The 16,325-nt window shown below is 45.9% G+C and overlaps 1 protein-coding gene across 2 annotated transcripts in view; it reads right to left on the bottom strand.

Moving 5' to 3' along the window:
• Nucleotides 1–16,325, bottom strand: part of LOC125739256 (copine-8-like) — a 43,681-nt gene that overhangs the window by 4,149 nt on the left and 23,207 nt on the right. The window contains exons 9-17 of one of the 2 annotated variants that reach the window (XM_049009154.1): nt 15,992–16,096; nt 14,070–14,111; nt 13,714–13,789; nt 10,513–10,566; nt 9,670–9,731; nt 4,412–4,458; nt 3,757–3,938; nt 1,753–1,880; nt 210–312 (exon numbers count right to left, since the gene is read on the bottom strand). In XM_049009154.1, the coding sequence (XP_048865111.1) occupies nt 210–312; nt 1,753–1,880; nt 3,757–3,938; nt 4,412–4,458; nt 9,670–9,731; nt 10,513–10,566; nt 13,714–13,789; nt 14,070–14,111; nt 15,992–16,096 (799 nt within the window). Of the gene's footprint in view, nt 1–209; nt 313–1,752; nt 1,881–3,756; nt 3,939–4,411; nt 4,459–9,669; nt 9,732–10,512; nt 10,567–13,713; nt 13,790–14,069; nt 14,112–15,991; nt 16,097–16,325 lie in introns of those variants that run through there. The other variant, XR_007397106.1, reaches the window with a different exon arrangement.

Below are 16,325 nucleotides of genomic sequence, written 5' to 3'. Positions count from 1 at the left end.
GTTAACGCCTGAGAATACCTCTGCATTCCAGCAAGCACCCTTATTTACAGTGATTGTCATGTGTTAAGGTGGATATTTACCAGAGCATCTTAAACAAAGGACTTCCCACAAAAGCAGAACAACGGTAGCCCCATGAAATAAACATATATAAGGTCAAGGTGCGAGCAACTGGAAACCCCATTCATTCACTGGAAATTGAGGGTCCTTACGTTGATGATAGACTCCTTGGTTTGGGCCATGTCTGAGATGACTCCGTCAGTGATGATGAGGAGGACAAAGTACTGTGAGCCGTCCTTCACTGATGATGCGTATCTGGGACCAACACAGTACAGGTACTTCAGGGGTCAGAGGAGATCTGCTCAAGTCTCACATTGCAGTCTGTGCAGATCATAAAGGCAAGAGGCATAGCATGGACTGCTGCGGTACTGTGTGTGGGTCTCAAGAAATTTGAAAGCTCCCAAACCTCTCTTCTGGGGCACCTCAGCTATTCCAAGTATTTATGAAATGTCATCACTAGCTCAATTAATTAATTAACTTAGTTGGGGAACAAAAAGCCAATATTGATTAGTAATACGAGGCGCGTTAGTGGTCTAGTGGAAAAAAATACATGGGCATACTGGATAGCTGCTGTGAATACTGGGGTGATTTTAGCAGTGGTTTTGAAATAGCTGCATTGACACACTTTGACAGGCATAACAGCCAAGTGTTACGCCAACGTAAAGACATATTCTTTGGCTGCCTAAGACTTTTGCGCAGTACTCAATCTGCAGCCTAATGTAAATGAAGGCAGTTGTAAACAGTGAACGTTGTAAGACCTGTATCTCCATTAAAATGAGGAACATCTCAGCAGTGAGATGGCTTCTGAGGAGGCTGATCAGAATACTGAACACTATAGACACCTCATGAAAGTATATGTCTATCCTAGAATTTAATCTGCCTAGAACACACCACCCCTACACTGCCTAAATGCCCGATGCTGCTATTAAACATTCGTACTTTTCAAAGACTCTGTTCCTTGTTCTTAAGGTGCTAGATCAATAAAGAGCAGAGCCAGGCCTACTGTGTGCCTGTAGGTTACACCGAGAGACCGTTTGTGGAACATCCTGGATGTCGGACTTTGGCGAGAAGCAAAACAACCAGAGTGAGAGGCGCACTGAGCGGTAATGAAATTATGCCAGTTAGAGGCTAGTGGAGAAGATATTGAACTCTGCGGGTGTGAAGCAAGCGCAGAGAGGCATGGAAGAGAGGATTAGAGGGGAATTAGATTAGAGGGAGTGTGGTATGACAGCAATGACAGCATCAGGCAGGAGATCGCTGATTGGTATTAATGGCAATGACTCCGGTCAGCATAACCTGCCTCTTTGTTAAGGTCTGCATACCGGCACCAGCTTCGTTTCATGCGAGATGGATATCAAAAGCATCAGCATACATCACAGCTGTTCTAAGCTGTATTTTTAGTTCATGGATGTACATCTATTATGCAAATTTGTACTATCTTTTATGCTAAATGAGTAATTTGCCTTTTTTGTTTCGCTAGTGCACATCATCGGCAGTACACGTAAATTGGCATCGAGCATGCTAATGCTCACATTCAACCTGCCAGAAGTTTAAAATCAGGAGTTATAATGCTAGATGGCAATCCAGTTTAAACAAGAGTTTAAGCACCTTGTGCTGTTTTAATGCCGGACCTTGTGTGTGTGTGTGTGTGTGTGTGTGTGTGTTTCTGGGGGTGTAGGCATTTCTGGAGCTTACCTGGCCACATGGTTGATGACAGGGGAGAAGTTGGTGGGACCGTACAGGTGCACAGATTTGAGGCTCTGGTAGTACGCCTCCATCACGCCGTCTATCCCATGGCAGTAGGGGTTCTGCGGATTTCCATTCTGCAGAGAAGAGAAGGACATTTTTCGTCACACGCTCAGGTTAACAGTTTACTTTGTTCGTGCTCATCTGTGAACCGCAGTGGCCCTCCAAACGCAAATGGCGGGCCCACACCGCAGCATGTGCAGCGCCCAGATCGGCCACACGTGCAGAACTGGTCCTATCGCTGGGTTCCATAAAGCGTGTAATCAAGCCGTTTTAATCAAAACATATCCTGACAGTAATTAGCTGCTTGGATGAAGCAATCCCAGGTGTAAATGCCTTTGACAAGTCGTCCCAGAGGCTTTTTACTTCTTCCATGAGAGGTACCAAAATCGGCATGCAAAATGCAGATGGGTTTAGGTGTATCATCAGTTGAGGACGTGGCATGCTATTCGCTGTCCGTGATGTCATTCATATCTGTCCAAGGGTGAGAGGCAGGGGCTAGGAGGGCCGCAGTATGAAAAGGAGTGATTACACAATAACAAAGAACGGCACCGATAATAAGGGCAGTCAAAATGCAGGTTTCAGACAGCTGAACATAAAGAGCCACGTTACTCTAATTTACACTGAGAGGTAGCAGGGAAGTTGATTGGCTCACATTGTTTACAGAGGGTTTCATTTTCCACCTGCGTTTCCACAACAGAGCAGGTCTGCGGTGCTACAACTCAGTGGTGGGTAAAGGGCTCAATTTCCATACTAAAGGTACAGATAGCACCGCAAAATGTTACTCAAGCAAATGTAAAAGTCACCCAGTAAAACACGACCCAAATAAAAGTGAACAATCTGGTTATTAAAAAAAAAAATCACGATTCATATTTTACCCCGAATCGTGCAGCGTTCAGGTGGAGCAGGTATAATGGTCTTTTTTTTTTAATTGGGCGAGTAATGAGGGTCATGCAGAATACATCTGAGTTAAAAATGTAAATTTGAAATGAAAGATGCAACAACTTAAAATACTCAAGTAAAGTACGGAACCCTCAACCTGGAAAAAAACCTGTGTACCTGCAGTAATGAAGTATTTGTACTTCGTTAGTTTACACCTCTGCTATGGCAAATTCTCTTTACCTTGTGAAATACTGACACCAGTATATATACCAGCCTTCACTGAAATACACTGAGGAAAAGTGAAACACTCTGTACGAATTGCTAAAAAATAAATATTACATAAATGAAAAATTTTAACTTCCCAGCCATTAAGGAAGAAAATAATCAACACCTAAACAAAATCCAAATAATTCTAAACTATTTCGCCAAAGGGGGAAAAAAAAGTCTCATTTAAGCAGTTATTCCTGCTCTTCGGACTCATTTGAGGTCACTGGAGTCTGTAAGTCTCTTATTTAATTGGTGATGCTCAAATTATCACACCTGTATCTTCGCAGGCTGTTTGTCATCAGTGACTGGATGTAAACACAGCAACCTCGGGTTAAACATCTGGATTAAACTGTACAAATAAGGTCACAGCACAGGGTATTGCAGGGATAGCCTAGTGGATTCTGGGTATGAGATATGTAAGTGTATGTATACAAGACATGTGCAATCCAGCCTAGAGGAGGGGTTTTCAACCTTTGGTTTACGACCCCCAGAAATATGACTAGTTTTTAGTTCCTAATGTGAATTCTTATTGGTGGTAGGGGGTCCATAGCTTGGTCTGTTGTCTTTTGGGGGTCCCTGACTGAAGACAGGTTGGAAACCCCTGGCTTTGAACTGGGTTTTCTCTACCCAGTCCTGGGGGATCTCCAGCTAGTCCACATGTTAGCTCCCTCCCAACTCCCAGCACTTCTATGCCCAGGGCTTTGGTTACTGGGAAGGAGTAAAAGTGGTGACTGACTTGGAGGCCCTGATTACTGGGCTGAGAAACACTGACCTACAGGACCGCAAACAAGGCCCGAGACTCACCAGCGCAAACTCGTGTGAAACCCTTCCATCGGGAGGCAGCTTTGCGCCGAAACCTAGAGCCGGGAACATCTTGTCGCTGTCGTAGTCCTGGATGATCTCACCCACGGCCTTCAGTGCCATGCCGTAGGCGTTCAGCTGGTATGGACTCATGTAGTGAAGGGAAGTGGGCTGGGCAGGGTTACCTGCAAAAGATCCACAGAACCGACCCTTTACTGACCCCAAGAAACCCAATCCAATATTAAATGTAACAAAGAGAGTCTGGGGTAGCTCTCCGCGGACGACTCTGAACTTTCTTTTCCTCCCATCGTGACTCACAGATTTAATATTGTTTTCAGTCTCAGACTCTGAAGCCACACAACCATTCAAGGATTATTATATTAGCATTAAAAGTAAAATAAGGAAAGTAAAATTTTCAAAACAGATGTCATTACCTACTGCATAATCCATTCTCCCTAGTATTTCTTGCAGAGTTGGGAATTATAGCTAATTATACAATATATGACACCAGATTGCCTAGAAAATAATTATTGTTGTTTTTAATTGCTTTTCTTCATAGTAAGGGACTCATTGGATAGTGCTTAAGTGGCTCTTTGCATAAATTAAAATAATCGACGTTGCATATTCATTAGTTACACTACGAGTTCACTGCACTCACCATTTGACGCCGTGAAATCAATCGCCACTGTGAAGTTGATCTGGGTTCTGAGGAAAACAATAAATAACAGTGACATATTGTAATATACGATGCATCTACGAGAAGCGATACAATGCTGTCAGCAGCTTCACGGACAATGACGTCCCTCGTGTCTGAAAGGGCTGTAACAGTAATATTGGAGCCAAGATAACATTCAGTTTGAGATCCATATGTCTAAAAATAATATGTGGTATCATCATCCCAAGATGAATGTCTTAGAAGCATGGCGGTAAGAGTCTGACACATATATTTTTCCCATGAGACTTCAGCAGCCTTGGAAATACACAAGCCAACAGTGATTGATGTAGATGGCTCAGCAGTAATCTATGCACTAACACACAGTAACATAAGGCTGAAAGAGCAAGATGTCGCCTCTTGCTAGGGGAGAGTTATTGCCACGGCTCAGACAGCGAAGAGACTCGGACAATGAAAGTGGGAGAGAGAGGAAAAGCGAAGCATCAGAGAACAAAACAGCGGGATGAGTGGGACAGGGGACTGTGGCATCGCTCATCGTCTCCCTGGATCATGTTTTTTCCAAAATCCACAGCATGCACCGTTATCAGCTACCCGTCTGCTTTTAAGAACTACAGTACTTACGCAACCGGGCTCAAGGTGATCTGGAGCCATTCTCAGAAGGCACAGGGAATCCCTTCTACCCGCAAATGTTCACACACGGCCTACCTGTGAGATAATGACCCAAGCAGCCGATCTGCATGTCAATGAGCTATGGAAGGAAATCCCATAAGAGCATAAGGGGGACCCTGGAAAACTCACAGAGAGCTGCATCTGGTTGTAACCCGGCAACGGAAGAGGCATCGGTGCTACTCGCCGAGCAACTCAGACCACGGCTGTCTAAGTAGCATTCATCCTGGAGTGAGGTTTCACAGCAGTAGGTAAGGATCGCTGAAGAAGGTGCTTGGCCAACATGTTCAAGAGCAGGTACAGCGTGCAACCTGACATGTCCTATTTCAGCACCGATCAGGGAACAAGAGTTTAACACAGCTGAAGCATTACGGCATGGAGATGCGTGTGGGTGAAACAGATGCGAATAGATGGCTCGCAGCTGCCGGATAAGGTGCATCTAAGTGAATGCTCGGAAGAAGAGGCAGAGGAAGCATGCGGTGCTTTTTCCCACCCCGCCTCTTCTACAGGTAGTGCAGTTTTCTCAGAACCCTCACCTGCAACTCCTGTCTCAATTACGATGGTTGGAATTTTGGTCGGTGGGGCTTCAGCGAAGCGCGGATTGAAGGTAATGCAGTGCACCAAAGGGACTCGGAGTCTGGGAACTCCACTAGTCTGACACATCTGCTGAAATCAGCCAGCTACCATGCCTGTGTGGGATGTAGGCACTCGGATATTTCGCTCAAAATAGACCTCAGAGTCTCGTCCCACGAAACAATTAACCTTATCTCACGGAACCTCTGTAGAGCTGCTCGTACAGAAACGGTGAGTCACAAAGAAGTGTATTGTCCTCCAGCAGAGTTATTAGGATTAAATACATAAAATTGTGTTGTTTTGTTATATTTCAATAGAAGGCTCATAAATTCCATTAAATTTCATAGAATGGCAGCTGTGTTTTAAATGCATTTTCAATGCCGAGTAGCAAAACAGGTATGGTCAGAAACACAAACGATATAATGAGTGTGAAACAGATTTTCTGAAGACACACACAGCTTTCCCTAATGAGGTATGATGAGTCACATCTCGCAGAGATTCTTCATTGATCTATATCAGGGGTGTCAAACTCCAGTCCTGGGGGGCCAGCGCCCTACACATTTTTGGGTTTCCCCTCATTTAACACACCTGATTCACCTCCTTGCACCTCCTTGTGCTAATTACCACACAGCTCTTGAGCTGAATCATTTGTGATGAAACAGGGAAAGAACTAAGTTACACAGGACTCCAGCCCCACAGGACTGGGGTTTGACACCCCTGATCTATATGATGAGGTAAAAGTACAGAGACAATGCTTCCTTTTCCAGAACCTGTCCACTGAACACTCCTACTGCTCTCAAAGCAGAACTGGTCATGCCTCATGCCAGAAGCCTACAAAAGCAGGAAGAATCGAGATGGGAAATACCTGCTGATCTGACTGACCAGAATAACAACAATCCCTTTCAAATTTCACAGACAGAAGCCTCTAACTAAACGTAAATCAACAAATTCGTTTGACTACCTTCTGTTCTGTGACAGATAGAATATTTAGAGCATGTTTTTTTCTTTATGACTGAGTCTGAATGGCATCCATTGACCAGCTTTGGATGAGAGCTGGGTTAACTTATTTTGCTTTTCAATATACCATTAAACCCCCCTCTCCCCAACCCAGCAAAACTGCAGTAGATCCATAAGGAACAGAGGCAGAGATCCCAAAGCAAACCCAAGTACTGCGGGTTTGGCTGGTGGCTTCATGAGACACTTTTTGTTTTATAAACCATTCAGCAGAAACACATAACCGTGTTCAATCCGTGTTCCATAACGAGTAAAACGTGTACAGATGCACGCTGGCTTAAGATGGCCCCTTTTACAATATTTCAAATATCTCGATTCGATGGGTCAAAGTTTTTCATTTCCAGTACATTATTCAATTAATTACATGAGATATTCAACACTTTATTATTAAATAGGCTTTGTGTTAATGAATTTGCCCAACTGTTGGCTAATGTAAGTGTTCTAAGCATGTTTGAGGTAGGCTAGGCTACGGTGTTTGTTAGGATAGATGTACTTTATTAAAATGCATTTTTGCCTTACGATGTATTAGCCTTACGACTGGTTTATCAGAATGTAACCCCTTCGTAACTCAGGGAGCGACTGCACTGCAGAGGTAGACAAGCCTGATCCTGACTGCCAGTATCCATCATATCTATTCAGTATCCTCCATTTTCTATCCTACCCTAATGAGTTACAATCTGCCTGAGGTCAAGTGGGGGTCATCAGAAATCAGGTAGGATGGAAAACCTGCTGGACATTGGATCTCCACGATCAGGGATGCTTGCCCCTGATGTACTATATCCATCCATTTTCCAAACCGCTTATCCTACTGGGTCGCGGGGCGTCCGGAGCCTATCCCGGAAGCAATGGGCACGAGGCAGGGAACAACCCAGAATGCGGGGCCAGCCCATCACAGGGCACACTCACACACCATTCACTCACACATGCACACCTACGGGCAATTTAGCAAGTCCAATTAGCCTCAGCATGTCTTTGGACTGTGGGGGGAAACCGGAGTACCCGGAGGAAACCCCCCAACGACATGGGGAGAACATGCAAACTCGGCACACATATAACCCAGACGGAGACTCGAACCCGTGTCCCAGAAATGTGAGGCAACAGTGCTAACCACTGCACCACCAAGCCGCCCCTGATGTACTATATATCTACATGAAATCTTTCCAGACTTATTCAGCTTCTTTTACTGACGATGTCTTCCAGGTGTCTCCATTTCAGGGGCTTGTCCTTGCAAGCTAAGTGCTTTACAGTGCCTTTGGTCTGACTCAAAAGTGGAATCCACACACAATAGACAAACTTATAAGAATATCTAGAGAATAGAGTGATTTATGGTTTGGGGTTACGTATTCCATTTGCCGGGTGAGAAAGCAGGCTGGCATGAAGGACAAACGCTGTTAAACTCATGTCCCACGCAAGATTAAGAGCTATGTGAGAATGACCGCCAGCCGTGTGATCTGAAATCACCATTAATCCCATGAAACATCACTGCGCACATTTCTAGGGAGTCGTTCAGCACAGTCCTGACATCTGCATAGTCAATCAACCGAAACAATGCATGGTTTTACAAGGTGGGACGAAACAGGTGCCAGAACCTCCCTAGTGAGGTGCCTGAACACAAGAAGCATCCCCAGCACTCAGAGAGAAACAAAACAAGTGTCAGTACTGCATCCAGGTGAGTACCGACACATTTCAAGTACTGGTTCCACAGCAGGGGCGGCATGGTGGTGCAGTGGTTAGCACTGTCGCCTCACACCTCTGGGACCCGGGTTCGAGTCTCCGCCTGGGTCACATGTGTGCGGAGTTTGCATGTTCTCCCCGTGTCGTCGTGGGGTTTCCTCCGGGTACTCCGGTTTCCCCCCACAGTCCAAAAACATGCTGAGGCTAATTGGAGTTGCTGAATTGCCCGTAGGTGTGCATGTGTGAGTAAATGGTGTGTGAGTGTGCCCTGCGATGGGCTGGCCCCCCATCCTGGGTTGTTCCCTGCCTCGTGCCCATTGATTCCGGGATAGGCTCCGGACCCCCCGCGACCCAATAGGATAAGCGGTTTGGAAAATGGATGGATGGATGGATGGATGGATGGTTCCACAGCACGGATAGGGAGTAAGGTTATGCCATCAGACATTAGTCATAAACAACCACCGCATTTTGGTACCCTGCGTATCTACCGATGACTTCAACCCACAGAAGCGTTACACTCTTTTTGTATTCTTACACGTTCCCCATAGTTACCGGAGCCTGGACACTGAGCTCCCCCGAGCCCTCGCTGTCACACACAGGTCCGACCGCCCTCGGCAGTTTTGGCGGGAGACGGCTCCTCTCCTCCGCCTGACAGTTCGTCAACGGGCACTCCAGTGGGAGTTAAACTGTTCCCCGCACCCAGACCAATTAAGTCAGCTTCATTTTCCAGGACTCACTACTTCTAATGCAAGTGACGAGCAACTGATGCCCAGCGGGAGACGACGGGGCCATGCAGACGTAAACAGGGAAACGCCGCGATCTCGCACCTCGCTTCTGAGAGAGACTGCGGCTCGTTTCACCGCCGTTCCGCTGTGCGTCAAACTCTCGCCCACCCGGCTGACTATTTTAAGAAGAAGACAATTTTCTTCCCGTCTTAATGAAAAGCAGTCAGAATGCAGGCATGGCAGCCCGCTCCGCTTCACTGAGCCTATTGTGAAACCCAACTTACAGATGAGTGGGAGTCTTCAGCCTGCAGAGCTCATTGGCTCGACGTGATAATTATCAGCCGTACATCAAGACAGGCCCGCCGCAGGTCTCAAATCAGTTCAGCAGAGCTGTCAGCCTCACACAAGGAGGAACTAATAACAATCTACCTTATTTCAGGCACACTAGAGCAAACGTTAATTACCAACAGCAGCACCACAGCTGTGTACGGTTCAGCTGGGCCAAATATGGCCCAAGTAATTAAATTAGCATGCGGCATTGTTTGAGGCTTCAAGCTGACTGCGGAGACGTGTTAGGGGTTTTTAACTTACCCGCCTTTGATGTAGTCCAGGAAAGTGACCTCAATATTGACAAGAAATGACAGCAGGGTCACCTGTTGGGATAATAATGTGAAATTTCAATGGGGAGGGTCTGGGGACTTTTTAACAAGCCCCTAGAAAGGTGTCTTTCTGGATCGCCTGTTTCAGAATCATTCGCGTCATGTTTCTCTCTGCATGTGGAACACCCAGCTGAAGAATGATTAAATGTCAATAAGCATCAGCAGTGGAAGTGTGGGGAGGTGCTGGGACGGCTGGCCGGGTCTTCGTATTCGGAAGCAACGTAGAGCAGAAGAAACACACACATTTTGAAAGTTGTGAATGTTGTAATGTATGATTCTTAACTAATACTATATTTCTCAAAATAACAACAAAAAATAAAAACACACAAACACACAAGGAAACAAGCCAGTACTCATATCTTTGTCGGAACCATTCATTCATTTCTATGGGCAAAACTCTAACCCCAACAACAACAAGCTCACCCCCTACCCACTCCTAACCTTAACCACAAGAAACCAAACAAAACACAAGACTTTTGGCATTTCTAGCTTTTTGATTGCATTCACAGCTCTTTGTGGGGACCTGAAAAACACCAAAATAACAGGTTTTTAACACATTGTGGAGACATTTGGTCCCTACAATGTAAAGTATACCTGAACCACCCACACACTCAGACGCACACACACACCAAGCCACTCATCCAGCATGAAATGCCTGTTGAGTTTCTGAGTGTCCATCTGCCTACTTAACACATAAATAAACACATAGCAGCCTGACTCGGGGCTGAGGGCCTGTGATTGTGACTCTGTTGGTGGGGTGACTCGAGTGACTCACTGTTCCCGAGTTCTGGTATTTTTTCTTCCTCTCTTTCTTCTTTGGGTTCAGCACCTGTGGAAGCAGCACCAGTTAATGACACCGGCTCACGTGGCCAAATCGGATGCGAAAAATAGCCAGTTTGCTCCAATGTTGTATCATCCGAATGGAAAGCACACGGATTACAGTTAGAGGTAGGTATCATTAAGATTTTAATGGTACCACGACCTTTACTGATACTGCTTATCGATCTGGTACTTTAACGGTACCCTTATCAGCATTTTTCACTTACAGAGAGAAAAAAAAAACTAATTAAGAGCAGAATTAACGTTGCTTTATTTTGTGATACACACTGCATCGAAATTCACATTCTGGAGTTGCGACAACTTTCTTTTGAACAAGTGACTATTATAAATTATAACGTGATTACTGAAATGCAAAATATTTTCTTCAGCAAAAGAAACTGAAATGTTTTGAACTATTTGCCATTAAAGACGATGATGTGATGATGGAAATGTAAAACAAATGTAATAAAAAAAATTCACTTTTAAGTGAAAAACTGAATTCCGGACTTTTTCTTTGACAGTAACGTTACTGTGTGGTGACCTTAGTCTGTCCAAATCACTAAATCTGAAACTGAAACTGTGAATTTGTGAATGACATACGATGCTCTGACCATTGCAGATTGACTTTATGAATGCACCCATAACGATCAGCTGGCTGTTAGTTGCTTTTAATCATTAATCTACATTTGTATAATTTAGTGATCTCCATGTGTGGGCTCCAGACCGCTAGCATACAAAACATACCTGGGGCAACGACAGATAAACTACGAGCTGGTCAAAATCGGGGTGTTTCTCCGTATGTGTGTGGACTTTTGCTAGATGTTTTGACAGATTGTGTTTGCGACCATACATGCAGAAGACTTGTTGTAATGTCAGCATCGACTCCAGTGAAACGCTACCACACTTTTTAACGCTTAGTTCTCCCCACCATCGTCACTAAAAGCAGATTGTCTGAGTGTCTGCTGCACGTTGCTGCGTGTAAGAGAGTGAAAAAGAGAGCGAGTAAGCTGTCCCATGCTCCGCCTCTCACACACAGGCTGCCCCCATGCTCCGCCCCTCACACACAGGTTGCCCCATGCTCCGCCCCTCACACACAGGCTGCCCCATTCTCCGCCCCTCACACACAGGCTGCCCCATTCTCCGCCCCTCACACACAGGCTGCCCCATGCTCCGCCCCTCACACACAGGCTGCTCCCATGCTCCGCCCCTCACACACAGACTGCCCTCATGCTCCGCCCCTTACACACAGGCTGCCCCCATGCTCCGCCCCTCACACACAGACTGCCCTCATGCTCCGCCCCTCACACACAGGCTGCCCCCATGCTCCGCCCCTCACACACAGACTGCCCTCATGCTCCGCCCCTTACACACAGGCTGCCCCCATGCTCCGCCCCTCACACACAGACTGCCCTCATGCTCCGCCCCTCACACACAGGCTGCCCCCATGCTCCGCCCCTCACACAGACTGCCCTCATGCTCCGCCCCTTACACACAGGCTGCCCCCATGCTCCGCCCCTCACACACAGGCTGCCCCATGCTCCGCCCCTCACACACAGGCTGCCCCCATGCTCCGCCCCTCACACACAGACTGCCCTCATGCTCCGCCCCTCACACACAGGCTGCCCCCATGCTCCGCCCCTCACACACAGACTGCCCTCATGCTCCGCCCCTTACACACAGGCTGCCCCCATGTTCCGCCCCTCACACACAGACTGCCCTCATGCTCCACCCCTCACACACAGGGGACTGTGTAGACTGTTGTAAGCAGTCTGTAGAGAGGGAAAGCCAGCCGGATCCATAGTCAGGGAACATAAAACCTCCCATTTCATTCTCAGCACATCTTAAACTCCCGACGGGAAGTCAACGATCTTGGCCCGGTAGTCAGGTGTGATTCAGTAGATCGCAAGCCAAAAATCGGGTTCTTCTGTGAACATTCAGGAGGTGGAGTAACCAAAACAAAAATGTTTTGCTGAGTTTAAACACGTGGGGCGGCACAGAGATGCAGTGGTTCGCACTGAAGCCTGGGACCTGGGTTCACATCACTGCCAGGATTCCATGTGCTTGCAGTTTTCATGTTCTCCCTGTGTTGTCGTGGGGTTTCTTCTGGGTGCTCTCATTTCCCCCCCCACAGTAAAAAACATGCTGAGACTAACTAGAGTTGCTAAATTGCCTGTAGGTGTGCCTGTGTGAGTGACTGGTGTGTGAGTGTGCCCTGCGATGGGCTGGCCCCCCATCCTGGGTTGTTCCCTGCCTTGCACCTATAGCCTCAGGGATAGGCTCCAGACCCACTGCAACCCTGAATTGGATAAGTAGATTCAGAAAATGGATGGATGAGTATAAATAATTCCAGGAAAGAGTAAATACCTTGCGTCTCATTTATAAAACCCATCGACCCACCTCTCTTAAACAGTTAAAGCCAGTGGGTGCCTAGTATAGTCCCCTTGTGCGAGATGGTCTGTGAAAACGCTGAATGTCAGTTCCACTGAGCAACAGGCGAGGGGGGTGGGAGCGAGAGAAGCACTCCGTGCACAGCACGACGGGACGCCTTTGTCCCCCCCCAGTGGGCCTGTGATTCTGTTAGTGTGCAAATTAGTGCGACGGCTGAGTACACAGATCAGGAGTCTGTCAGCGACGGCACCGCTCAGCTGCTGACAGGTAATGCATGGAAACGTGAAAATACAAACACAGCAGATATGCGGCCGTACATCCCGATGCCTCACGACCAGTATGAGAGTATTAGTTAGCACTAGCATTTTTGCGACAGAATGCAATCACTACATCTCATTAAACATAAGTTGCTAAAATCATCACCTTCTCTCAACACTGTGTTCTAATTAATATCTACTAGCTTGTCTTTCCTTGGAAAGAACATTCTGCAGGCAAGATTTCACTTCATTCTCTGAGTCAAGCAGCTTGCAAGTGCTTTTTCCCCCTAAGGGATCAGTTCTGTGAGTGAGTGGATGTGTGTGTGTGAATGGATTTAAGTGTGTGTGTGTGTGTGTGTGTGTGTGTGTGTGTGTATGTCTGTGTGTGTGTGTGAATGGATTTAAGTGTGTGTGTGTGTGTGTCTGTGTGTGTGTGTGTGAATGGATTTAAGTGTGTGTGTGTGTGTGTCTGTGTGTGTGTGAATGAATTCTCAGCTGATCCGGCCTCTCACCTCGTACACGTTGAACTGGGACTGGCCACAGGAGAGCTCCCTGTAACTGGTGCTGAACTCTCCAATGAAGTCATGACTGAGGAGACAGACATTCCAGACGCCAGTCTTACTAGGATGAACAGTGTGAAAAGTGACTGACACTAAAGCATATGCACATAGTAGAGTAGAATTTAAAAACTAAACGAACAAGCCTATCCTGTCAATACAGAGAGTTTAAATTTCACGGACAGTCAAGAATGCATGGAGCCTGCTAACAGCATCTGCAGAATAGCCAGCAAGCAAGTGCTAGCAAGTGCTTCCGAACAGCTTTGCATTGAGATGCACGTCAAGGCCATCATGGATAATGAGCTTCTCACCTGCCGTCACGGTCCCAGTCATACACCTCGATCTTGATGGCTCTGTTTGGGAATAAAATAAGCACAAATGTAACAGCTTTCATGCTTTCAGCTGCCTGTAGACATTAAGTATGAAAACACCAATGGCACTCTTAGGCAGTGTTGGTCTGACCTGGCCTCTTTGGCTTCCTAGTGGTCACATGTATCTGAGAAGCTTTTCGCCCTGTTCTGTGAGTGTGCCCACCTGGAGAAGAGCTCTGATGGATCACTTCATCTACGATTCATATGCCAATGCATCTATCAATCCATCTTCTAAACCACTAGTTCAGTACCGGGTCGAGGCATGTTGCCAATGAGCTAAGATCTAATTCCTTCCAACATTTACACGGTAAGTGTCGCCCCACCGACTCTCCACTTGAACGCAGATCAAAGCACTCAGCTTTTGTGGGCATAATTGAGATGTGATGGCCCTCCTCGTGGCCTGCAACCAGCCCATTGAAACTTCATTAAATTATCTTTTACTTCATTAATTGGCCAGGAGTCAATTTCTGGGGCACTGATACTGGGATTTTTACTGAAGAGTCCTGAAATGAGCTATTGTACATAAGAAAGAGACTCTCAGCTAGGCACCGCCTGGCAGCTAAACACATTGACTGATTGAAAAATCTGGACCAAGATGCTTCGGACTCATTTCTCAGGTAGAAATGTCACATTTAAATCATTTTTCTTTTTGCTAACCTATGCCTTGTCATTATTTTTGTTAAAAAAATACACTGAAATTAAAGTAAAGATTCCAACAGTTTCACCAAAAATATTGGTCAATTTCATCCTCAGTTTTCTAATAGAAGCCAATAAAAACCCCACTAAGCCCAGTACCAAAATAAAGCTTAAAAAACAAGGTGAAGCCCCATGGAATTGAAAGTGAGGTCGCCACTCAGTTCAGGGGAATCTCCCAGTAGCCATATCAGGGGGTTCCCCATTAGCCATATATGGGGTAACTCCAATAGCCGTATCAAGGCATACCCCAATAACCATATCAGGGGGTACACCAATAGCCGTATCAGGGGGTACACCAATAGCCATATCTCAAAAACCGTAAAAATGTTTGTGCCTTTTCTTGGATAAAATTAAAATATTCCAAACCGGCCCATTTTTCCATTTTTACTTGCTGGTACCTACTTCATAGGTGTGTAACAAACATAGCACCCTGCCTGGGAGTGGTTATCACCCCAGCTTGGTGAGATTGGCTGACAAGAGCTCCCTACACACAGGGCAGGATACCCCCACGGAGCTCAGCAAGGGGCTGTGAAAACCACTCGGTCTGCCTGTACATTATAGGGGCAGTACTCAAGTCGTAAATACGGACCATTTGTCTTTAAGTATATGGGACTATTTTAATTAAGCAAAGGCATATTTTCCCCTCCCTTATTCTGGCGTAACTTGTCTAGTGTGCATTGATACCATTGTTCTGCTTATTACTCTTGCTGGATAAAGATGACTATGGTCTGAAATACAGCACTCTGGGTTCCGTGCACTTTATGTATGATACATTGACAGATGCACTACATCTTTATTCAAAAGAATATTCTAAAATTAATTTTCTTTAAGCAAAAAAATGTAGAAAATTGATTTATATAAACATTGCGTCATGTACTGTAATAGTTTATCCATGCATTTAATTTATGCTTGCAACAAAAAAATAACATGTGGAGTAAATCTGGTGATAGGAAGAAGCCATGGCTCAACCGGCCTCCTCCCCTCAGCTCCCCGTCATGCCTGTGTGTCTGTTCTGCTGTTATCTCCAATTTCCAGCTTCATGCGGACATTAAAGACTTGGCGCTTTCGCTCCCTGCACACCTCTAATGAGAGGCAGAGCTTTAAGGCAGAGTCCTGTGGATCGTCCCAGAGCAGCGACTGTCCAGGCACAGCCCCTTGTTCCTTACCTGTCATAGTCCCCATTACAGAGAGCCCTCACTGGGATCTTAAAGGCCTGCCAGACAGGGTCTAAGGTGTTCTTTACCACTTCTGTCTTGTGGCAAATTGTAAACCTGACAAGAAGAAGAAGAAAAAAACAACCAAACATGGAAGTTAGAATAAATTTCCCAATGGGAGCATCTAATCTAATCTAAACTGAAAATTAAAACTTAAACATCCTTAATTTCACCACCGAGATTTTTCCCGCATAACATGCAAGCATCTCACTGCACAGAAATTACAACCTGTAGAGTAATTATTTCCGAATCAGAACGGCTTTTAGCAGAGTCCGCCACTCTGTTT

This window comes from Brienomyrus brachyistius, chromosome 3 (assembly GCF_023856365.1).
Source record: "Brienomyrus brachyistius isolate T26 chromosome 3, BBRACH_0.4, whole genome shotgun sequence".
Classification (NCBI taxonomy): domain Eukaryota; kingdom Metazoa; phylum Chordata; class Actinopteri; order Osteoglossiformes; family Mormyridae; genus Brienomyrus; species Brienomyrus brachyistius.
The sequence above is the reverse complement of the archived record's forward strand: the minus strand, read 5'-3'. Positions and strand labels throughout refer to the sequence as shown.